Source organism: Lagopus leucura, unplaced genomic scaffold, assembly GCF_019238085.1.
Source record: "Lagopus leucura isolate 7727_CA_CO unplaced genomic scaffold, USGS_WTPT01 Super-Scaffold_73, whole genome shotgun sequence".
Lineage (NCBI taxonomy): Eukaryota > Metazoa > Chordata > Aves > Galliformes > Phasianidae > Lagopus > Lagopus leucura.
The window spans coordinates 71,602,639-71,628,096 of record NW_024962252.1 but is presented as its reverse complement, the minus strand read 5'-3'; the positions used below and the strand labels follow the sequence as shown (position 1 = coordinate 71,628,096).

The 25,458-nt window shown below is 36.9% G+C and overlaps 1 protein-coding gene across 3 annotated transcripts in view; it reads left to right on the top strand.

The window, feature by feature from the left end:
- Positions 1-25,458, top strand: part of HEATR5B (HEAT repeat containing 5B) — a 51,555-nt gene that overhangs the window by 12,007 nt on the left and 14,090 nt on the right. For all 3 annotated transcript variants that reach the window (XM_042882223.1, XM_042882213.1, XM_042882214.1), the window contains exons 12-31: positions 994-1,146; positions 1,431-1,530; positions 2,310-2,419; positions 2,918-3,081; positions 4,785-4,960; positions 6,124-6,229; positions 7,464-7,654; positions 8,242-8,401; positions 9,802-9,991; positions 11,327-11,496; positions 13,664-13,808; positions 14,649-14,888; positions 16,034-16,285; positions 18,006-18,187; positions 20,354-20,422; positions 22,218-22,397; positions 23,262-23,499; positions 24,163-24,423; positions 24,704-24,831; positions 25,008-25,152. In XM_042882223.1, the coding sequence (XP_042738157.1) occupies positions 994-1,146; positions 1,431-1,530; positions 2,310-2,419; positions 2,918-3,081; positions 4,785-4,960; positions 6,124-6,229; positions 7,464-7,654; positions 8,242-8,401; positions 9,802-9,991; positions 11,327-11,496; positions 13,664-13,808; positions 14,649-14,888; positions 16,034-16,285; positions 18,006-18,187; positions 20,354-20,422; positions 22,218-22,397; positions 23,262-23,499; positions 24,163-24,423; positions 24,704-24,831; positions 25,008-25,152 (3,360 nt within the window). The remainder of the gene's footprint in view (positions 1-993; positions 1,147-1,430; positions 1,531-2,309; positions 2,420-2,917; positions 3,082-4,784; positions 4,961-6,123; positions 6,230-7,463; positions 7,655-8,241; positions 8,402-9,801; positions 9,992-11,326; positions 11,497-13,663; positions 13,809-14,648; positions 14,889-16,033; positions 16,286-18,005; positions 18,188-20,353; positions 20,423-22,217; positions 22,398-23,261; positions 23,500-24,162; positions 24,424-24,703; positions 24,832-25,007; positions 25,153-25,458) is intronic.

Sequence of the window (25,458 nt, the reverse complement as noted above, 5' to 3'; positions counted from 1 at the left end):
TTCAGTTGGCTTTAAAACAACAACAGCAAAACAAAAACATGAACAGCAACAAGAAAACCACAATCAAACTTCTGTTTGTGATGGTGAGGCACTGGCACAGGCTGCTCAGAGAAGCTATGGATGCCCCTTCCCTGGAGTCATCCAAGGCCATGCTGGATTGGGCTCTGGGCAGCCTGATTTGGTGGGTGGCAGCCCTGCCTTTGGCACGAGGGTTGAAACTAGTTGGGCTTTATGGTCCCTTCCAACCCTAGCCATTCAGTGATTCAACATGTGATTGTTCACGTATATGCCATCACAGAAATATCTGAGGCACTATTTTGAGAGCTTATAAGTACTCTTGACATTTGAATCAATTATCTTTCTTTAAAATTCTGAAAAATGTAATAAACATTTTAATTCCTCAGTATTTTGGTCTGTCAGCGAACACCATTTGTGTTTTCTATTCCTCAAATCATCTCATTTTTGCCAAAATTTTTCTGACAACTTTGATTGTCCTTCTCCAGTACATTTTTAATGCACTTTCATTGTGTTTTTTATCTAAATCTTTTTCAGCTTTCTGTAAACCTGATTGTAGAACTAGTTTCCTAGTCAGCATCTATCGTTTATTTTTCTATCATACGAATAAGATAAGATGGGCTGAAGAGCTTGCCTTCAAAATACTGGTATAAAAATAATATTGGAAGTCAGGATGAGAAACAAGCATCAGTGTTTACGTCTTACAGGATTCAACATATGGAATTGGCTATTCCCTAGTTTTGGTACAAATATCAACAAGCACTTAATCTTTGTGATTTTACTTACAGCACTTTCAACGTACAAATGAGAACAATGAGGAAGAAAGGGAATTTACTTAGGGAGAGAAATAGGTTAAATAAAAAAAAAAAAGTGGAGTAAGAGGAAATAGCAATTAAGAGAGCAAAAAGCTTAATGGCAGATTTTGCATACGTTGTGTAATGAATGCTTTTATTAAACTGTCACTTTGTTTTCGTGTAGGTCCTTCTGTTGTTCGTTATCATCTACCAAAGATGTTGCTGCTGTGGAGAAATGTGTTCCCACGATCTCTGAAGGAGTTAGAGGCAGAAAAGGCAAGAGGAGATTCTTTTACCTGGCAAGTAACTCTGGAAGGCCGCGCTGGGGCTCTGTGTGGTAAGAATTTCAAATTTCAAAACTATAACTGGGCAGTAAAACAGAATCCCAAATATTATACAGAAAACTCTCATAGTTTCCCTTCTTTCATTGAAAATGAGTCAGAGTTTCACCAGTGGCCTATTTTAGGTATGTAGTCTTACGAATGTGTCACATGGTCTTTGAATAAATACTTTTAGTTGCTGCTTTGTTTATATTCTTGCAAGATCTGTATGTTGATCTGATTTGAAAGAAATGCACTGCATTTCTTTTTGGAGTAAAACTCTTAACTACTTTGTTACCAGCCATGAGAAGTTTTGTTGCTCACTGTCCTGAGCTCCTTACTGAGGATGTGATCAGGAAGTTGATGACACCTATAGAATGTGCCATGACAATGATGTCACAGTAAGTAAAAAGCTTTTTTTAAGATCTTGTTCTATGATTTCTAGAAACACAGTTGAGATTAAGAGATGTTTGTTTGATGATAAAGTTGTTACTACTGAGAGCAACTTGCTCTTCTAATCTGTGGGTGTTCTTGCTCTTTGTTCACATTTTTCCTGGAGCTGGAATACCATAACTAATTTGTTCTAATTCATGTTCTCAGATTTTAACTTATTACTGTACTGTTGCTGCTTGTTCACACTGGGGGAAAACACTTTTTCGTGAACATGTGAACTGTAGTACTACAGTCTTCAGCTTTCTCAAACTATGTGATTCCATGGCATGGGCTGAAAGGCTTACTGGAATAACTTTTTGTTAACCATGTCTTGAATTTTCAGTGAGTTTTTTTGACTTCATGGTTTGTTTATCCTTGTGCAAGAGATGAGAAAGCTCTGATACTGGTGTACTGCCAGATGTGAATCAGTAAACTATCCTTTTTCAAAATGTGCTAGTGAAAAACTTCTAACAGTTCGCAGCGTAAAAGAATAAAACACAGTTTTGGGTCATATTTTGTGCTTTTGTTTAAGTAGCAGTTCAAATAAGTTTAAAAAAAACTCTCAATTACTTAAAAAAAAAATCTAAATATCTGAAGTTACTTAAGTAGTGCTGCTCACTGTGGATCTCCAAACACTATTTTCTTGTTTTGAATAGGGACAGATCATGTGAAAAGAAATCTGAAATATTTTTGTCAGTAACTACAGTATTTCTGGCTGTCTCTTTTTTTTCTTCTCTTGATCCTGTAGCATTCCATCAGTAATTAAAGCCCATGGAGCTCATCTGAAAGCTAGTGCAGCTATGGTCCGTTTAAGACTTTATGATATACTGGCTTTATTACCTCCAAAGACATATGAAGGTATGGGTTGTTTTTTTTGATGATTATTATTAAAGTAAAAATTGCACTCTGTATGTTGTAGTGCTTTTTTTTGTTTGTTTGTTTGTTTTTTACTTCTCTTGATGTCTTTTTGGTGCTTGCTTCTGATGCAGATACCAAGTGTGAAATAGAATCTGCAAGAGTCTTGCATTGTTGCACATTTTCTTTATGTCGTCTTGTCAGTTTAAATAGGAAGTACAGATATTGCAGTGTATCAGACTAACACTGAGTATGTAAGTTCTGGTTTTGTTTGTAGGATTGAGAGGTATGGAGATCACATTCTCCATGTTTTGCAGTGTTTTCCATCATTACTTAAAATACAGAGGCTTGGGTTCTTTCTCTCAGCAGTAGTGTTGTCAGACTTCTGTCCGTTCACTACTTGTGGAATTGAGATAATGGCACTTGCTTTCATTTGGAGCTTCTGATCTGTAGCTGAAATGTTTTGGTTAAGAAGTAACAATTATTTTTAATGTGTTCTAGGTTCATTTAATGCGCTTCTTAGGGAGTTGGTAGCAGAATTTACTTTGACAGACAACTCCGCTAATACAACCACGTCGCTCCTGAGGTCTCTTTGTCATTATGATGACAGTGTTCTACTTGGCTCTTGGCTTCAGGAGACTGATCATAAGTCAATTGAAGACCAGGTAATAAGGAAACAGGACAGTAATGAGTTATCTGCGATATCTCTCTGGTTTATGGAGTTTTGCTCCTTTTTTCTGGGCATCCTTCAGAGGTTTGCCAAGTTGAAGTCTTTCCGTGTACTGCACAATCTTTTGATAAAACTGCTTGCAGATGAGGTGGCCATAACGTTTATGCAATTTGGATGTCCTTGGTTAGTCAGTCAAACTAGTTTCTTTAAAGAAACAAGTCTTCAAAATCTCTTTAGTGTAACAATTATTTTCATACGTTTTTTGAAAACAGCTTAAGTTCTATTTAAATTGTTTTGTAAGGAAATTGCTATCAAAGTGCCAGCATTGCAAGTGATGTTGAGGAAAAACAAGATGCAACTTCTTAAAGGTGCAGCATGAAACCACATATTTAATTTGAGTTAATGCAGTGATGTTGGCATTATAAGGAATTCGCTACGCTTCTAGACAAGGCACATCTTTGAAACATAGGATTTAAAAAAAACAGGAAGCAAAAGTTGTTATGGGACTGGATGAAGTTTTTCAGATCAGCTCCTAACACAGATGCAATTACCTTTTTTTACATATGCTCCTTGAAGGCAAATGGAGCTTTGGGAACAATTCATTGATTAGCTTATCATTTTCTGTGGACAAATAACTGTTCTGAGCATTGGCTGAGCCGTACCGTAGTAAGAATTTTGGCTCACCTTCTCAGAAAATTCCTGGAATAAGGAAGGGAACTGAAAATCTCCCTTCTACCACAGCTTGTTTAATAATGGCAAGGTTTCTTAGAAGGAAGCTGTACTGATAGAACAGATCAAAAAGCCAAGACTGATATTAAGTGTGAAAAATGGAGGGTAAACTGGGTTTTTTGAGAAAAATCAGCATGTCAAAGTAAAGGAAGGCTTTTTCTAAACTTTCTTCCTTTGCTGTGGTAGTCATAGACTAGACTTCAGTGCACTATTCAATCAGCAGAGCTTTCTGGGGAAGTCCCTCCACATCCTTCTTCCTTTTGTTTCCCTAGCTTGTTGAATAGTATCACTCCTGGTGGAAATGAAAACCTCCAGTGAGTCACAGGAGCATCATGTACTTGGTCACTTTTTTTTTTTTAACAATACCAAATTTACTCTGTTTTCTAACTTTTTAAGAATATAGACTTACTAGAGTCAAACTTTGCGTCATGATGAGATAATAAGTTGTGAAAGTAAGCATTTCTTCCAAGGAAATAAATGACTGTGTTTCTGAAGGAATGATGGTTAGGAAGTATTTTCATGATGATAGACATAAGCAATTCTAATACTATTTCAGAACTTTCCTAGATAGAGAATCATTACAACCAAAACTGACTTATTAGTATGCTGTGTTGTAACTCAGTACTCACAATGAATGAATTTTTATTTTTTTTTTTCTGAAAAGTCAGTTTGTAGTTATGTTTCAGAAGCTGCTGCTGGTACCAGACATTACATGCCTTTCTCTAATTTCTGTATCTTAGGGGAGTCATAGTTTGTGCACTTATCCAGCTGTTAAGTGCTCTGTCAGGGATTTAACTGGCTCTGTAAATGCTAATCTATGCGTGCCTGTGGATGCTGCAGTTGCTTTTAATTATTTGTAATGCAGTTTTCTATTCTTAGCGACTGCGTATGTCTTTGGTTTACCACTAGTTGAGAATTTTGTCTACAGAGAGATATTCAGAAGCGTTCATGTTATGTGGCATTTTTCAGCTTCAGCCAAACAGTGCATCTGGAAGTGGTGCTTTGGAACATGATCCTTCCTCTATTTATTTGCGCATCCCTGCTGGTGAAGCTGTACCCGGTCCCCTTCCTCTAGGAGTGTCTGTCATCGATGCATCTGTGGCTCTCTTTGGTGTGGTTTTTCCTCACGTGTCTTACAAACACAGGTCAGTTTACATCTGTGTTCAGTTTCAGAATCGAATGCTTTAGTTCCCTGCATTGTATCAAGTTTTTATTCTTGAAATAAGAATCCGCTTTGAAATCAACTGTCTCTAATTTAGGTGTCTGTATTTTGTGTTCACTGTGTCTCAGGATTGCAGAATATGTTCACCCAGTTGAGAAACAAGTTAGTTTCCTTGGTTTATCAGTTTTGTAAATTGGGGTTAGGTGGTACAGACTGGATTTCTCTCCTCTTACTTTTTTAACAGCAGCAATTTCTTTACAGCCAAAACTCCCTGCAAAAATATCCATAGACAATAGCTTAAAATCAGCCTTGAAATCACAGCAGTGGAATTCTTTGGATTTCAGCTGGTTTCCATAAGTGAGACTGTGTGATTTACACTAAGTGGTTTTATGCAAAAGAAGAAATAAATTCATGTGAAACATGAAAGAAAATATGCTGATTTTTATGGAGATACGGGTTATTGGGACTCTGTTTGTCATGTAATTTAACTAAGTTGTTGCTGAGCACAGAGTATAGGCAGCTGTAAGATTCATTTAAAATGAAAATTATCCTTCAATGCAGTACTGATGGAACTGGGTTTTTTTCTTTGACAGGTCAGTCTCATTTTGCAGTAAGCAATTGTAAGCAATAAGCCTTAAGTCTGTCTGATCTATATTGTTCTTAGCTAAAGATTGACTCATTAGCTGCTGATTTTTTAACTATACCAACTGCTCATTATACTCCTGTTCTTGGTATCTTTAAGAGAGCATTCCTCTCATTAATGCTTCATGACATGATGTCAAGAAGGGAAAATAATGGGAACAACTATAGGAGTGTGTAGAATAACACAGGTTTTGAACGATAGTGCAGAGGCAGCATTTTTCTAGTCCCGTCCTTGTAGCTTTCTAGTTGTACATCCAAACAGTATCTGAAAACCTCCCCTTGGTGTTCCCTTCAAAAGGGGCAGTAAGCACTTATGGATAATCTGAAAGAACTAACAGCATCCAGAATGACCCTTTCTGTCTAAGTGGAATACTCTCTACAGCCCCTGAAACGTAAATTCTGTGACTGATTCTAAGTCTCTTTTGTTGTATTTTTTCACTTGTTGCATTTTGGTTTGTATTTTGAAAACATCTCACTTAAATTATGCTCTTTCCTTTGTTTTAGATTGCAGATGTTGGATCACTTTGCTGAATGTGTCAAGCAGGCTAAAGGTGTTAGACAGCAAGCTGTGCAGCTTAACATCTTTACTGCTGTTCTTAGTGCCTTGAAGGTAAAACTTACAAACTTGTTGTAGATGCCAGAATTCAGCAGTTTAATTCATAGATTTGTATTCTGTACGAAAAACTGTTAGAAGAACATTATTAAAGCTACTGCTTACAATTTAGAAAATCTGCAGGTTGACAAATCAGCCCCAGTGTGCAGCTGAAGGGCATGCCCTTTTAAGTGCATGATATGGAGCATGTGAGAGAATTCTTCAAATTTGATAGCAAAATTCTATCATTTTGGAGCAAAAATGATTTTTTTGAGAATTTGCTTAGTTGGAGTTTTCATGGTGGCAGCAAGAATCAAATTTCTCCCCTAAGGGCCATCTGTCAAATGGCAAGTCTGTCTTAGGAACTTAGCAGAGTTTTTGGAGAGAAAGTTGTCACAGATCTCAAGCTGACAAAACGTTGCTTCTCTCCCTTGCTTGCTTCTTAAAATCATGAGCCATGTTGAAACATGAGACACACGTTGAACACTATTTTCTGAGACAGAAGGCAGGGTTTTGCCATGGTGAAAGGCCAGAGAATTTCTAAATTTCAGGATGGAAAATGGGAATCTGTGGTAAAGCTGTCAGAGTTTTCTGCTCTAACACAGGCAGTGTTTGTACTTTACATGTATTAAATTATTTTTCCCAAAGTAAGGCAATGTCTTATTAGTGGAATATGGGAACCAAAAAAGTTGCAGAAGCTGTTGTATTCTTTCTCTGTAACACATACAATGTACTGTATAAATTTTCAAAGATGTGAATGTTAAGGAAAAAATATCTTACTGACCTACAGTCTCTGAGCATTTCTTGCAGAAACATAATAAAGTTGTGGTTTTCCTCTTAAGAGAGAGATGCTAGTTAGCTTTAAAGCCTCTTTCTCTCTGTGCCCATCCTTCCTTCTTTTTCCTTCTTTCTTTCTTTTCAGACATATCCTGTGTATAACTATCTAAGATTCAATACTATCAGCATGCATATAGTGCTGTAACGCATTTGTAAACAGAGACAGATGTAGTAAGTCCTTACTGTATGTGAAACAGGTGGAATGTTGGCAAAGGTGGGACTGAGGATGTTATTGGTTTCGAGTTCTAAATGTTTTCAAGAAGCGTATTTTAGGAAAAATGTACACAAATGTAAGCAAAAAAATGCTTAATTTTTAGTTGAAGTAGTAATTTTTAGTTGAAGCTCGCTCTTATATTAATATTGCTGTTCCCTTCATCCACGTACTTGGAATATTCTTTCATATTTGTTCATGTAGGGGTTAGCTGAGAACAAAAGCACATTAGGACCAGAAGAAGTTCGCAAGTCTGCTCTAACACTGGTAATGGGTGCACTCGATAACCCTAACCCTATTCTGAGGTGTGCAGCAGGAGAAGCTCTTGGTAGAATGGCTCAAGTGGTTGGAGAAGCCACTTTCATCGCTCGAATGGCTCAGTACAGCTTTGATAAGTAAGTTGACTTTGATTCAGGAAAAGAAATAAAATGTATAATTCAATGCATGTTAAAAAAAATCTTCTACTAATAACATACTGATTACTATTTCTTTTAATGCTTTATTACTAGCCAGGCCTACCAAATCTGCAAACAGTGTCTTCAAATGTTGATATATTTCTTGTGATTCTTCCAGGAATAAAAGATCACTTGTTAAATTACTTGAAATTAAAAATGATAGAAATGAAGAGTTTTTGATGAATTACTTCAAGTGACTAAACTGCTTCAGATTAACTCAGCTTACACTATATGTGTCTAAAAAACATGAATTGTATTACAGTGGTTGTGTTTTATGAAAACATCTTCTTTACATATGAAGAAGGAAGAAAAAGTTGTTATTAAAATAAAATTTTGTTTTGCTTTATATGTAATCCAGTTTAATAGCAGTGTAGATTAAGTACAGATTAAGTAAAGCTTCTCAAGGTCTGTGAGGTGGATGGCAAAATGCTGTTAGAAGGAGAGTCATCTAAATAGTTACAGTACTTGAAGGATTTTTTTTTTCCAAAAAATCAATTGAGTTACATGATTTATTTAAATGTTCATAGGTTAAAATCTGCTCGAGATGTTGTATCAAGAACAGGCCATTCTTTGGCCCTGGGTTGCCTCCATCGATACGTTGGTGGGATAGGTTCTGGACAGCATCTGAAAACCAGTGTCAGTATTCTCTTGGCTTTGGCACAAGATGGAACTTCTCCTGAAGTCCAGGTAAAAAACAAAAACAAACCACAATCGTCGCAGAATGAATTTTAATTTTGAGTGTTTTAAAACAGAAGTTAAATCATCTGTTCAAGTGCTTTTTAATAGATATTGTCATATAAGCCAAACTGTGTGGACGTAGCATTTGCTAAGGAATGTTAAACCAGATTTTGCTCTATAATGACAGTTGGTTAGGAATAGGCCCAAATCTGCTGTTACCTGAGCTGTCTATACTGAGGCTTTAGTAACTGTCTAATGGTCACTGTATGGTCAGCTGTTGGAGACTGAGCTAATGAAGTCATTTTCTTTGGTCAAGCAATTTCGACTTGTGTGAAACAGTGAACAAAGTATAGCAGTACATCTTCCTAGGAAGGTTATACTATAATAACAAAATTTGAAATCTGTTGGAGATAAACTGAAATTTCTGTTTGCGTTTAGGACAAAAAGAGAATAGTAGGAGAACTAGTAAGGAAGTGGGAGGTTTCTGTAGTTGAGTTTCTGTTTATCTGCTGTGTATTAATAACATGTGGAAGATCTCCCAAGAAGACCATTTGACTGCTAAAAGTTGCTGGTAGGGTAAGAGGGGAAATAGATTTGCTGCTGAGAGCGCTGCCTTTGGGGTTACAGATCATGTATGAATAATGTGTGGTGCAGAGCATTTCCTAAGCTGAAAATATTTGGAAACTGGGATAGCATGCTATGTCTTATGTCTTCCAAAAGAAATGTGAGGGTAGCATTGTCTTTTTCCATCTTTACTGTCCTGTAACTTTTTGTTTGTGGATGCTGCTGTAAAAAGAGCATATGGAGCAATGCATCTGTATCGAATGAAGTTAAATGTTAAAAGGCAAAGTGATGAATCTTTATTTTCTTCAGCAATGAAGCCTAGAATACTAGAATAATTGCTTTTCCATACTTCGTAAAAATGCACGTGAACCTTTCAGCTTGTGATGTAAAGCAGTTTCTGAAAATGTCAAAGGCACTTCCTATGAAATGCTTTGACAACTGTCTGCTTCTGAATCTACATCCAGTTTTACAACAGAAGTGATTCCCTATTTTTCCTATCTTAAAGGTCACTTTTCACTTTTTCTTTTTTTGGAGGGGGGAGGATTAGAGGGGACTTGTTTCTTTTTTTTTTTTTTTTTTTGTTTTGTTTTGTTTGCTCAAATTCCTTATCATCTTCGCCTCCGTTATCCGCAAAAGTGCTGGCAGCCAAGTAGCATGCTAGAAATATTTCAACTCCCAGGTGATTGCTTGAGGTTATGATCTTTCAAACCCTTCTGAAGTCAGAGAAGATAACTAGATGTGTAAGCAAGGATGTGCAGAGCTAAGTTCAGTCTACATGTAAGTTTCTGTAACTTTCCTAAATATATTACTCAAAAATCTTGTTGTTTTTTTTTTTTTTCTAATAGACCTGGTCTCTCCATTCACTTGCCTTGATAGTTGATTCTAGTGGACCAATGTACCGCGGATATGTGGAGCCAACACTTTCTCTAGTTCTTACTCTGCTCTTAACTGTTCCACCATCACATACAGAAGTGCATCAATGCTTAGGCCGATGTCTTGGAGCTATAATAACTACAGTTGGGCCTGAGCTGCAAGGTCAGTGTGAATCTGAAGGGGAATAAAAAATTAACTTCTATAAAGCCAATTAATCCAGATCTTAAACAGAGGACAATCAAATTTTGTCTGTTGTAGTTGAAGACTGTGGGGAAGGGATTTAACAATTATAGTGTCCTGCACAGAACTTCAGTTCTGACTTTGAACATATGTGGTGATGTTTTCTTATGGCATTTCGTTATTTTTTTTTTTTCCATCAGTTTGAAATTTGTATAAAGGTGCTATAAAGATGTATGATGTTCTGTTTTATAGCAATTTTGTGTTGCCTGTAAAAGATGGGAAGCACCCTTGCCAGAAATGTTTTGTCGGGCAAGAGGCAACATTTCTCCTCTACTTCTTCAGCACATTAGCAGCTTTATTTTTGACTGATGACAAAATCTTAAGTTGGACATAGTTCTTGGCGTTGTGAACAGTAACTGATTTCCACTCATTCTTGACGTTTTCATATCATGGTATTTTACCATTATGATTAAGATTTTTTTACAGATCTAACCCTATATCTGAAGTTCTGTGGCTGAGATGGCAAAAAACATGGTCTGAGTCCTAGTGTGATTTTTTTTTTTTTTTAGGAATATTTTACTCTGGTCTTTCAGACAGTGTCATAGAGCTAACCACTTGTGAAATTCAAATTCTGGAGAATTGGACTTGCATTTCTATTATGGGAAAGTTTCTAGATGCTTTGATTCAACTTGAGTGTCTGCTTGCTCTTTATTTGATTTGAAATGTTGTAACACTTTTTAATAAGCATCATCCTTATACTGAAAGTCTTCTGCAGGCATTTTTCTGTAATTCAGAAACTTCTTTTAAATGTCATATGGGTTAATTACAGAATTATTTTTCAGATTCTGTTTTTTAAACTGTGTGTTCTGTTAGAGCAGCATGACTCATCCAATGGAGCTAACCAAAATTAGCTAGCATTTATGCTAGCTAAAGTGTTGCCTAACACTTTAGGAAGTGGTTCTGGGCATGAAATATTGCCCGTATATCATAAAATGGAAAAGATATTCACAGTTGAAATTCAATTACCCGTACTAGTTTTATGTCCTGGGGAGTTATTTTGAAAATATTTCTGTTTGAAGACAGTTGATCCAAAAATTTCATTTGGACTGAGAGTTGCTTAACTGAACCGAAATACTGAGGTACAGAAACACGCCTTAGTGATTCTTTCAAGATGTACTGTTTTTCAGTAGGAAGTCAGAGAAGCTGCTTGTGAATTCTGTCAATTTCTTTTGCATTAAAGTGTTTGTTGAAGATTTAAAATCTGTTGCTCTCATACAAAAATCTTGTTGTGTTAAGGATGTCACATTTTATCACCAGGTAATGGAGCTACAATTTCAACAATCCGTTCGTCCTGTTTGGTGGGATGTGCAATCACACAGGACCATTCAGATTCTCTCGTTCAGGCAGCGGCCATATCCTGCCTTCAGCAGCTCCATATGTTTGCACCACGGCACGTCAACCTATCCAGTCTGGTTCCCAGTCTTTGTGTGAGTACAAAATGCATTCCTTCTGTTTCTCCAAGATTTGTGTGCCTAGCAAGGGACACAGGAGAGGTATTTAGTAAGATGCCAAGGGTACCCATTCATAACAAAGAGGTGACATCTGCAGAACATTGGAGCGCAATAAAGGAATATCTGTCCCCAGGCTGTTTTAGATGCTTTTCAGAATGCTGCCCAAATCTGCGTCATAAGGCTGGATTCACTCTGGTAGCACACTAGCAAGAATATATACGGTATCACTCAATAAAAACTACTGAAATGCCTTGTTACTTCCAGCTAAAGGAACTGCATGCACAGAGGGAAGAAAGTGAATTTGCGAAAGGCAGGACGTCTTGGATTTGCTTTACCACTGTCAGTGTAGTAGATGCTGATGCTCAAATTCTTGTGCTGCTGTTGTGATTAGCACTGCTTTCTTCCTGTGGTGCTGTTTTGTCTGCAAATCCTGGCCTAAACCAGGAAACAGATGCTGGAACCCAAAACATACAAAATGCAACTGTAAGAGAAAGATGTGGTTTTTTGTTTCTTTATTACTATTATTTAATTTTTAAATTATATTGAGGGTTTTTTAGCAGTCTAATGCTGTGAAGTTTGGAAAGCTTCTCTCTGAAGTCTGTTCGGTGTTTTTGAGAAGTTGTTCTTAGAATTCACTGTGAAACTAGTGTTTCTCTATTACCTTATGTCAATATTGGAGCTTTTTCTTAGTCTCCCTCCCTGACTTTCCCCCAGACATCCTTGCATTGTTACATGTGTTTCTCTGCATACGTACTTTGACTTTCCCCCACACACTGAAATGCTGCTGTGCAGCACCTGTTCTTGCACAGAATTTTGCATGACAGAGATGCAACATACCAGAAATATCTAGGCCCTACTCCATAAATACTGTGCACAGTGTGGCAAATAGTTCTAGTTAGTCACTCTGTGAGCACTAGTGGGTAATAGTGCAGAAAATGAAGTTACTGCTGGCATGACCAGTACAAAAAACTTTTCCTAGGCGTTCTGCTATCCGTTTCATGTTTCTTCATGATCCTTTATTAAACAAAAGCTGTTTTCCTTCACTTTTTTTCATATTCCTTACTTCCAAGTCATATGTAGCTTGGTAAGTTTTCCTTTGAATTGTCTTGTTCACTTCTTTTTACTGTGAACTTATAGCTAGGTAGGCAGAGTCTGCATTACCTTTCCCCATTAACAAACTTTTCATTACATTCTAACTTGCTCTTTTATGCAATTAATGCCAGGTATCGAAATTAAACCATGGAGCTGCTTTCTGCTTTCCTGTATTGGCATCATAACCACTGGTTGTTTGTTTTGTAATGAAAAACAAGGAATGCTTTAGTGCGATATTTAGAGGGTTGTATAAAAGTGGATTTGTTTTTCCAGTATCTAAGTCTTGTATATTCACAAACAGAATAAAGATCTACTGTTGAAGTGCTTTATACACTATACAACCCTTTCATTTAGGGTTGCAGTTTCCATCCACATAATAACCTACTACTGAGAAAGCAAATGTGTATTCAGTTGATTAAAAACAATTTCCCCAGGGTAACTAAAGAGTCAGTTTCTTAAAGAGCACTCGTCATCTCTTCCACAGTGGAAAAACATACAGTTCTCTGTGCAGCTACTACCTCCCGAGGAAATAGTTACCATGCACAATTCTTCCTAAGAAAAATATTTGCTTGTACTTGAGCTGATTCAAAAGGAAATGGAAGCCCGGTATTGGTTAGCAAAAAGACCTGAAGCTGTCATCTTGACAGAAACATATAAAAACATGTGCTATAAATTCTGGTGCACGCTTGAAATGGAAGATTTTAGGGTAGTTGTGTGGTTGCTTTTAAAGTGATTTATAGCTATAGCAGAATATGATGTGGAACAGTGTTCAAGAGTGTAACGGACTGGAAAGTATAATTTGTTTAAAATCATACTGACACAGCAGTTCTAATATTAAAGCTTTTGATGGGTAACAACTGTCAGCTCTGTATACGCCAGCTTTATTTTCAAATTTCTGCTTTCAGTAAGTGCTTGCCTGTGAACTTCTAAGATCTTGTAAAGAGTTTGCTACCTAGAGGCTTACACAAGGCCATGTAGAATACTGGCAATCCTTAGCAGCACTTATTCGTATGGAGGTGCAGTTCACTCACATGCAATGGTTCTGATTTAGGTTCACTTGTGCAGCTCCCACTTGCTGCTTCGCCGGGCTGCAGTTGCATGTTTACGACAGCTTGCTCAGAGAGAAGCAGCAGAAGTATGTGAATATGCCATGAGCTTAGCAAAAAATGCTGGAGACAAAGAAAATAATGGCATCAGTAAGTACTTCTTTCATGTGGTCTTTTTGGGACAGTTGAGTGCATGTATTCGTGCATGCGTGTGATTTGCCTTCAGGAAGAAAAAATCCACTCTATAGCCATCCCTACACACTTGAATAACATTTCTCCTCACCTCTGCTTACTTCTTGAATTTCATTTGTCATTTCACTTCCTGTGAAATTTGGACTTAACCTTTTCTGCCCTACTGACTAATAGAAATCAAATAGGAAATACAGTGTATATACAGTGGAAATGTCTTACAGTTTTTTAAGTATTTTAGATGTTCTTCTGTTGGAAATTGACTTATCTCCACCAAACAGCATACAGTTATCTAGGTGTGTTAAATTCTCTTAGCAGCACATCTACTAGCCTTTGAACTCTGCTGATTGATTCAATGCCTACATGCATCAGTTTATTCTGAAAATAGGAAATTCAACAGTTTTGATAAACACAGTGTTTTTCAAAGAATGTAGAATTGTGAGCTCAATTAGTATTAAATCCTACTTATTAAGTATGTCTCTAGAAAGACTCTTCAGAATCAAATATTATTAGGAGTTTTTATAAATTGAAGGAATGTGTACCTTGAAGAGAAATAGATGATGATTATTTTTGAAGTAATACTCAGATGCTATTTGCCTTGGAAGAAAAAAAAAATAAAGAAAAAAAAAATGATTGCTGTAAAAGCTTTCTAATGTTAATTTGGAAGAAATTCAGTAACATCATGGTGTGTCATTTCCCGAACTTACACGTGAATTCAGAGTCCAATTCTCATTTGTTACTCCAAATTGTAAAATGGAGCTACTGATTTCAGAAAATCATGTTACAAATATCATTTCACAGATATTAATACTTTTACCCCTGGAGCTGGTTCTCGGCGAGATGCTCATTCCCGGCATCAGGGCGTTAATATCACAGAGACAGGCCTCGAAGGCGTCCTCTTTGGTATGCTGGATCGAGAAACGGATCGGAAGTTGTGCTCAGATATCCATGATACTCTGGGACATATGCTTTCATCTCTGGCAGTAGAAAACCTTTCTCACTGGCTAATGCTTTGTAAGGATGTCCTTGCAGCTTCCAGCGGTAAGTGTTCTATGGCGTGCACGTAAAAGATGGTGTGTCCTTAGTATTCGCATCTTCTGGCAATATTTATTTTGAGCTTGTCCTTTGTCCCAGTTAAGATCTAGTTTCTATTGTATGTGGAGCTTTAACTATTATTCATTAAACATACTTAGAAGAAATCATCAGTGTTATGTTACATTTTTAAAAGTAAGATTTCTTTTAAGATAAAAAAAAGTTGCTGTCGATTGTGAAAACAGACGAATGCTTTTTAGTGTCTGTGCGTCAGACCCATAGGGAAGGAACAGTGCTGTACATGCTCGGAGCTTTCCTTTATTCCCTTTGAGCTTCTGATGTGAAAATGGGTTACCATGGTGATGAAACTTTTTTGTGTGTTGTTCAGCCTTGCGGATTTGTTTGCAAAGATCTTTGTGCTCTGAGACCTTATACTTCTTTTTCAGCTTGAAGGATAGTTGTGACGCAGATTCTGCTAATTTGCCTTGCATTTATGCTTATTTATTGGCATATTGTGAGTTCATCTTGAAGCTCTTCTAATTATTGTCATCTTTGTTTACTGATGACTAATGCTACCAGTCTCTTTTTTTATGCAATATATTTACCATTTATTTATTCTGTGGGAAAGACCTCACTTCCTGAATTTGAACGTGGAATGTTCTTTCCTTATTTCATATGGGATGGATGTTAGAGTTTTTAATATGAATGTTTTATCTCCTCTTCATGTTTTTAGTAGGTGGAATAATCTGTGATGATATTTAAATAAATTTATCTCAGTTATATTTTAATAACTGAGATACACTTCATTTTGCACTCTTTGATACCACTAAGTGGTATATGAACAAAATTTAGTTTTCTTTTTAAGTAGAGATTTACAAATCATGTACACAAGCTTTCCTGATCAGTTTATCAAAACATTCCTGTTTTGAGTTTTCTTCATCCATGTTTGATTTACCATAGCCTTTGTCTCTTTTGAACGTCTTGGCTCATAGAATCATTATGGTTGGAAAAGACATCTAAGTCCAAGCATCAATCCATCAGCACCATACTCACTAAGAGGGTGCGTTTAGAATCTTGAAGGGCTTTGAGTAATGTTCTTAGTCATCCGTAGTTTTTAACATCAGGATTTTTCTTAATATTGTTCTTTACTGTAGACATGAGCACTGCAGCTCCCTTGGGAGGAGGTAAGGATGAAGAATCGGAGAAGAAGGACGAGATGGATGATGATACAATGTTTACTACCCTGGGTGAAGAGGATAAAACCAAGCCTTCTGTAGCACCTCGCTGGGCAACTCGTGTATTTGCAGCTGACTGCCTGTGCCGAGTGATCATGCTGTGTGAGAATGCAAACAAGGCACACTTTGATCTGGCGCTGGCTCGTTCAGCCAGACTTAAAAACCCGAAAAGTAATTATAGAATGTGCATGTTTAATTTTTTTATTGTTGATACTTCTTTGCGGCTTAAAATTACACAACCAAGATAAAAATGTAAGCTCTTTGAAAGTGAACTTCCTTTCATTCAAACAGTTAAAAACAGAGGAAATAGGAAAAGGCCAAAGCTGTGGTTGTGTAACTGTTATAGTTACCATGCCGTGAATACGAAATGATGTTATATTCTCCAACAAACTTTTAACAGACTGATCTGCTTGGGAGTGGGAAGAAAAGGGCTTGCAAGCTCTTTCTTTTAGTTTGAAATAGAAGGAGTAAACTTCTGGTCAAATGTAAGCTGGGAATAGTTTATCTGAGTCAAGCCTAACAATAGTGGTGATACACAATTCTTATTATTTTAGCATTTCCACAGCAAAAGAGTGCTATGAGAGGAAAAAGATAAGTCCAGGTAAATTGCTGTAGCAGAGTGATGGACGTGTGAGGGATGAACCCAGTTGCTTTATAAAATTCTTTTGGTATCTGTGAGACTGGTAAATATCATGTATTCAAGATACGTGTATAACTTGGAGAATCCTAACTGAGAGGCTGGGAATGACATAACACATTTTTCACAAGACAGTTTCAAACTAGTAGTGGGAAGTTTCTGTCCTTTGCTCATCTATGTGTATTGGTTCTGGTGCATAGTGATTGCCTTCAGCTGTGTAGTGTAGCGTTCATGAGGAGCTCATGTACACGTAGGCTGAATATCATATATGAAGATCCTAGAATGCATAGGGTTTGTGGATTTTAGCACCTGTGCTGTTACAGGCTTCTGTTCTGATATGGATATTATGTGTCCGGTTCCAGAACCGTGCACTGGTTTTGTTGAGAATGTTCATTTTTACTTGATTAGAGGCTGGCGTCAGTGTTTGAAGAGTGAGAGGGAAGAGCTTTGGGAAGCTGATTTTGGAGATGTTGTATTGTAGAGGAAAATCATAAAAGAGCTACTTTTTCATAGGATCCTGCAGGGAATTGCACATAATAATCCTGAGAATATACATCACTAAATTTATTGAATGTGAACTTGATTTGTTTGGTATCATCATAAACTGTGGTGACCTGAAGAATTAATGACAGTCTATCAGACATCTGGTAATTCAAATTGAGAGTAAAGAAAGAAATACAAACAGAAGAAATATCCTTTCACGGCGTTAATGAGTCATTTGGTGCTTTTCTCTACACGTTGGTGGCTGCTTGCTGATGGCCTTGGATGCGGCCCTTGGGTGCAGAAGTAGAAAGGCATACTCAGTTGTTAAGTGTTAAATTTGGTGAGGCTTTCTTCTGTCAGCAGAGGTCACTATAAGCAAAGGACTCAAGAACTGCCTTGAAGATTTTCTGTATATATAGGGCAGAAAGGAGCCATGAAATCCACTTTACTGAATGTTCTTACCTCTTACAAGCTACTCAGCCACATTTAAAATATTCTATCCAATGCATATTTTTTGTCTCATATTTTACTTTGTTTCAAATTTTGCTTAATTTTTAATATTGTCTTGAGAATAAATGTTTTTATGTCAGTTTAAAGGAGGTGGGAAGAAAAAAGGCTACATTCTTTCTTGTATTTCTTCCATTTCTTAACTGTGTACCTTCGGAAAGGAACGTATGAAATCTGTACATCTCTGTTAGGAAAATATTACAAATGTCTGTCATTGGGTATAATTTCAGTTATTAAATAGTTCTTCTTTTGTTCTATTTTAAGATGACTTCTTAGTACTGCATCTCTCTGACCTTATTCGAATGGCATTCATGGCTGCAACTGATCACAGCAACCAGTTACGAATGGCGGGTCTTCAAGCTCTTGAAGACATTATCAAGAAATTTGCATCAGTTCCTGAGCCAGAGTTTCCAGGCCATGTGATACTGGAGCAATACCAGGCTAATGTGAGACCTTCTTTATAACTTCATGAAACTGTATATTTATGCCAATATGCCAGAATTAGCTTTGAGAACATTTTGTAACTTCAAAAGACCTGTGAAGAGGTTATTTGTTTGAAAATGTACTAAAGAGGCAGCTTTATTTACTGCTCCAAAATTTGTGTATCTCTTCCTATTTATCATAATTTATTAGCTGACAAAAACAACAACAAAAAAAACACCAGTAGCTGTTGATTCTTGAAAGCAAAATACTACAAATTAAACTTGATTTTTTTTTTTGCAAGAGTGGTATTTCATTTGTAGAATGAAGAATTTGAAAATAACACTGATTCAATCCCAGAATAATCTAATAAATCTGTTTTCTTGGGAACTAATGAATACACTTGGGTTTGAACAAAAATGACAATAGTGTGGGAATGGGAGGTGAGTGGTTGAAGATTTATTTTGGGAAATTATTGCATTATTTTGTTGCATAGCTTAACTCTTCTGTCTTTTATTTTTAAAGTTCTAAATATATCATAACAATTTTCCATATCATACTGAAATATCAGTACTCCAGATTTGACTTATAGATATATAACATGCTTAAGATTAATCTCTTGCCTCAGACTTGAGTGTGAGAATGAGCAAAGCTTAAGCGATAGCGTGCTTTGAAGGGTGGGCTTCTTTTCTTGGTTGGTTCTTACTGATTTGCATCTATAATCAGTTTTGCTGGTTCTTTCATTTGATTCATTTAAGAAGATCTAAGCCTTGCAAACAATTGGATATGTGATTTATCCCACTGACTTCAGTATTTACATTTATCATAAGATGAATGTGCCTGCAAGAATGAGTTTCAAATAGGGTACCTGGCCAAATGAAGAGGGGCAGGGGATCTTTCTCAAGTCAACAAATCTTTCTATGAAGAAAGGTTGAGGGAATTCAGCTTACTTAGCTTGGAAAAGAGAAGGCTCCGGGGACACCTCACTGTGGCCTCCCAGTACTTGAGGGGAACACCATTCTATCATTATAATTCCATGTTATGAAACTTGCCATTTTTTTCTGCATAAATAACTGCTTTCATGGCATTGTAGGTTTTTTTAGTAGCAATACTCACACTGTGATTGATTTCCTGTTGCTTTGGAAGTCCTAGGGCATACCAGTTATGTTTTGCTGATGCACGTTGATCAATCTGTTAAGTCTTTAAATGCACATGGTTTCTAGACTGCATTTTAACTTGAGAATAGTCTAGGATAGTGCACTGGTCCTTAGAAAAATCTGTGAACATCTTACAAAATATTTATTTCATTCCTCATACAGAAACATCCTTTTGAGTAGGGACGCTTGATATGAGAATTAGAAGGGTGATATGGGCTTTCTAATTCTGTTACCTGTTGGAAATATACTAAAAGGAGAGATGAAGTTAAGGGCTTTTTCTCCCTTCCACGTGGAGTGACATGGCTAACTCTGGAATCACTCCTAAGATTGCACTGGTTTCCTCTAATCTTGTCAAGTTTTGCTATTTATACCTTCTGTGCCTACCACAGTTCTCTACGCTGCCACCATTCCTTGCCTGTTTCCCACCTCAAGTTATCTGGTTTTCCTCTGATTTCTCTTCTGTGTTTTCAGAATTGAAAAACACTTCTTCAGGACAGGTTTTCATCCTATCCTCATCTTATTCTCCTTCCTTCTGTACTGCTGTAACTATTGTTGCTGTTTTTTTGACGTCTTTCTATTCCAGAAAAACACTGTCTGAAAACAACTGACTAATTCTTTTTTTGTCTGTCATTTTGAGAACATGATACAAATGCAGTAATGAACACCTGGTTTTGCCTTATTATTCTGTTGGAGTTCAAAAAATCATTGTCTGTGCAGCTTCAGCATAAATTGAATTCATAGTCGTTTCATGTGTAAAAGGATGTTCATTAACAACAAAAAGAGAATGCCACGTGTATGCAAAGGCAGTTGGGGCTTAAAAAGACTATTGGAAGACAAGCAACAGAAAAACAGTTCTTTGTCATTTATACAATACTGTTGGAAATGTTTGCTAGATAGCAAGCATAATTTTGGGGTATAACTATAAACACTAACAGTCTTATCTTGCATGTTTTGTATATATTCCTGAACCTTAAGCAAGGTTAGATGAAGAGTGTTGTCACTATTGTTTTACATTGGATTTTTTCCTTTTTCCAGGTTGGAGCTGCTCTGAGGCCAGCATTTTCCCAAGATACACCATCTGACATAACTGCCAAGGCCTGCCAGGTACTGAAGAGTATGTTCAGATGGTATAAGCCAAACTGAACACATTTTGTGCCTTTATGCAGTAGATGTGTATGATTTTTTTCTTGTTGGAAGAATGATGCAGAAGAGAACAGTAGTAAATAGCTGGAAAATATTGTAAGCCTAAGCTGAGATTTTTTTTGCAACTTCTTTAGAGTCATCTGGTAATATTCTTTTTAGTCTTTCTGAATCCACATCAATTCTGTGCTTCTTGGTAACTGGAAAAGAAAAAGAAAGCTGAGAAAAAGAAAAAAAAAAAAAAAAATAGAAAATGTGTAGTAAGACAAATGGGAATGTATTCATTCAGATATCTTTGATGAACTGTACTCACTAATGATGATTTAGGGTTGAAGGAGCAAAGCTGATTTTAGTCCTACTTTTGAATGGATTTTGAATTTGTAACAGATTTTCAGCAGTCCTGTCCTGTCTATCTGCAGAGCCAAGTGTGTAAATAAACCATGTATTTCTTTTAAATATATCCATCATTCCAGGCCTTCCCTAAAGGAACTGGTTCTCTCAAAGCAAAATAAACTAGAGACAGAACAAGACTGCCATCGGAAAAGAGTCTGTGAACTCTTTTTTCCCACCACTCTTCCTCCTCCCCCTCCTGCATTTTTTCTTCATTTTGCTGCTTTTTCTCATCCTTGCAGAATTTCTTCTTTTTGGTGTAAAAGCAGCTACATTTGTACCAAAAATCTTTTGTCTGAGTGTAAGAGGATGAATGCCCGTGTATAGCACTAGACAGGAAGTTATGATCTGTTTGATGTTTTAGTTTTAAGTGCCTGTTTTTACTTTGTTCAATCTAAAAAATAAAAAAAAAAAAGAGCAGGAGTAGGGAGACGCCCAACTGTCCGACCTCCATGTCAGGTGCTGACTCATCTAGAACATGATACTGTTTGTTTCATACCCGAGCCATATCTGAAACTTTTTATATTACTCATTTCTTGATGTTTTCTTAAAGCCGTTTATGATCTTGGAAGCTTTTCATTAGCTTTTCATTCATGAAGCTTTAACATGTAATTTGAGTTATAGCTTTTGAAGATATACCATTATGAACTGCTGTGCAATACGACCTTCACTGTGAATGGGAAAAAACAGTACTTGAGTGATTTGATCAGATATGTGGGAACAGAATAAAAACTTTGTGATCACCTGTTTAGGGAGAATTTAGCTTGGAGAAGAGCAGGCTCCAGGGAGACCTCATTGTGGCCTTCCAGTGCTTGAAGGGAGCGTAGAAACAGGAGGGGAAATGACTGTTTATGAGGGTAGATAGTGATAGGACAAGGGGGAATGGTTTTAAACTGAGACAGAGGAGGTTTAGGTTGAATATTAGGAGGAAGTTTTTCACTCAGAGGGTGGTGACGCACTGGAACAGGTTGCCCAAGGAGGCTGTGGATGCCCCATCCCTGGAGGCATTCAAGGCCAGGCTGGATGTGGCTCTGGGCAGCCTGGTCTGGTGGTTGGCAACCTTGCCCATGGCAGGGGGTTGAAATGGATGCTCTTTGAGGTCCTTCTCTACTCAGGCCATTCTATGATTCTGTGTCTTGCAAACTAAGTATTTTCTATGTATCTGAGTTTCGTTGTATCAGTAGCCATTGAAAACAGCCTTTGTAACCATTCACCTGAACAATACTGTTGTCAGGAGTGGAGAGAAGAAAGGAAAATGTCAGGCTAGAATGGTTGAGATTTTGTTATTATATTTCTTTCTATGGTTTTTATTTATGAAGTTATCTGTTTTTCTTGCTAATGGAGAGTGATTCTAACCTGTGTTGTTTAGGTATGTAGCGCATGGATAGGAAGTGGGGTTGTAAGTGACCTCAATGATCTCCGCCGAGTTCACAACCTTCTTGTCTCTTCTCTGGATAAAGTACAAGCAGGAAAAGGATCCTCCAGCCAGCTTTACCGGGAAAGTGCCACCACTATGGAAAAACTTGCAGTTCTGAAAGCATGGGCTGAGGTAACCATTTCCTATTACATCTTCAAATGTTTGAAAAGATTTAACCTCAGCAGCATCAAACCCTGCTGGCTAGTCAGTCAGCTAGCCTTATCTCTGCCTTCCTCCTTTCCTACTGCAGTTCCACTCTTGGTGTGTTTTCATCTCAGTGTATTTCTTGATTCTTTTTTTCTGCCTTTTTGTCTAGTGGTGCTTTTGTATTTTATTGTATTGTACACTCTCATACCCTTATACTGTATTTTCATAAAATATTGTAGTTAACCAACTAGAAATTTTTTTTTAGAGTTCACAACAAATTGCAGGCTAAACATAGATATTGCTAAAACCTTAAACTATCTGCAAAAAAAGAAGTGCTTATGTTGTCTTGCTTCCTGAAATATTGTTTGCGTGCTTTAGAGCTGCATGTCTAATTACATAAATTATATTTTGATTTCTTTTGGAGTAGTACTTTGAGGACCTTTGGATTAAATTTTCTTGGAAATTTATTTTGAAATTTCAAAGGGAAGTGTCAACTGTTCAGCCATGTAAGCCTGTTAGTCACCCCATAATGCTACATTCAGCTTTGATATGGAGCATCTGTTGTGTGAAGTTCCTAATTCAAAAAATGCTTATTTTTACTGTATTTTTCTGATACTTCTGCTTCCCATATTTGTGTGAAAATCCTTTTATAGCATGTTTCCAAGATGAACATATAAATCCTCTTGTATTCACGTAACCCACTAAAGGCCGTTTTAATCTTTATGCATATCATACCTCATCTGCTTTGAGAAAGTGACAATTGCTCTAAGGAAAAGGCTGCTGCTGGTTTTTTTTTTTTTTTGTTGTTTCGATTTCACGATGTGAATTTTTCACCTCTGTTTCTGCTAGGTGTATGTTGTGGCTATGAAAATTAAGAAAGAAGCAGAGACCAAACCCAAACGTGTTTTAAAGAGTACGGAGGAGGATGAGGATGATTTTGGTACAGTAGACGAGTTGCCACCTGACAGTTTGATAACACTTGTACAGCCAGAGTTGCCTTCACTTAGCCGTCTCTGGTTAGCTGCACTGAAAGATTATGCTCTTCTAACCCTACCAGCTGAGTTTGCGACTCAGCTTCCACCAGATGGTAAATACTGAAATTTATTTTTGTGTTGGTTTGAAGAACGAAGTAAACCTCCTAGCTGTTTTATTAAAATTCTTTAAATTGTTTGGCAGGTGTGATTTTTCATCTGTTAGACAAAACGATGCAAGTAATTTTTGCTTTTGTGTAATAGAAATGTATGCTGAAAGTTTGTGTTGGGTTTTTCTGTAATCTACAATGAAAAATTCTTTATCTGATTCACAAAGATGATTAAACAATACTATTGTAGAAATAGAAAGCAAAACAGTGCTTTTTACAGCTGTAATACTTTGATATCAAATGCAAAAAGATGTTTACTTTAAGGAAACACAGTCCATGAGATTACAGTGGATGTGGTCTTACAAAATTTGAATGTTCTGTATGAAAAAGGCAGTAAGATCTGATGTATTTTAGTGCAACTCTTGACTTTCTTACTGTTCCATCACGGCCATTGCACTTTGTGAGATGTGCTAATGTTACTTCTTCAGAAGGAGTGTTGTAATACACTGTGACTAACAAGGGTTACATCTGAATATCTACATGATTAAACACAGTATGAGCAAATAAGAAATTTAGAATACATGCTTTTTGTCTATTATTTGTAGAGAATTTCAGAGTTTACCTTTGGAGAGAATTTCAGAATTGATCTTTATTTTTCTTATTTAATAGGAGGAGCATTTTACACTCCTGAAACAATTGATACAGCTAGACTGCATTATCGAAACTCTTGGGCTCCTATACTTCATGCAGTGGCACTTTGGCTAAACAGTACAGGTTTCAGTGCTTCTGAGTCACCAGAAGAGACTGCTGCAGCAATGCCTAACTCACAGAAACGTGGCACATCTATTATGTTAAACCAGACACCTGGAACTCCACCTACCACTAAATCTTTGCCAGAGTTGAACAAAGATCGAATGCACTTAATTTTGGGTAAGAGCTATGAATTTCGAGTGCAGTACCAGCATGTTATGTTACAAAATGATATGGGAGTAAGAAAATTTGTTTTTATTTAAACCGAGGAATTTTAAAATGCATTATTTGTCAGGACAGTAATATTTTGAAATATCTCTGTCTCTCTCTACCTCTTGTATATTTCACAGCTTTGACAGAGTATTTGTCAGTGTGATTTCTATCATTTCTGTAGAGTAGTTGTGATGTAGCTGTGTATAGCTGATGAAGTGAACATTCTTCTAATTACTGCTCTTTTCAGGTGTTAGCATACAGTTTCTCTGTTCCCCAAGACCTGAAGAGCCTGTTGAACATGTTACATCTTGTTTACAAGCACTTCACACTTTATTGGATTCCCCTTGTGCCAGGATCCATATTGCAGAGGATCAGGTACTGTATGAGCATGTTATGTCAGTTAGCTTTCCTGAGTCTTGATCTTTCATTTGTGATGATTAAAGAACCTGTAATTATTCTTGAGCAAGAGAAGCATCTGCTTGCTCTAAGCAATTGATGTAACAATTGGGAATTGTTAAGCCCTAATTAGTTTGTGTTTTGGTTTATTGTAGCTCCTTGGTGTTGAACTCCTGAGTGTGCTTCACCGACTCCTCCTGACTTGGGATCCTACTTCAGTCCAACTATTGGTTACAGGAGTTGTCCAGCAGATAGTAAGAGCAGCTCAGGATTATTTGCAGGAAAAGAGGAACTCCCTAAGTAAGACTTTGAAAACATAGCTTGTTTTGTAGATTAAAGAAGCAGTGGGTTTTCATGTTTGAGGAGGGTCTCAAATGCATTAGACGGTGGTTACACTGAGGAGGAAAATGCTGTATATTCCACAGGTGCTGTAGCTGCGTTCATAAAATTACCTGCTGATTTCTTAACTCTTGTAAGATGTATTTTCTCCTTCCCCTCATAATTCCAGTGGTCATTCTTTTCGTGTCTCATTTTCTTGAACATGAGTGATGAAAATTACACTCAACAAGCCACTGTAAGGTCTTAGTAATACCTAGTTTCATGGAA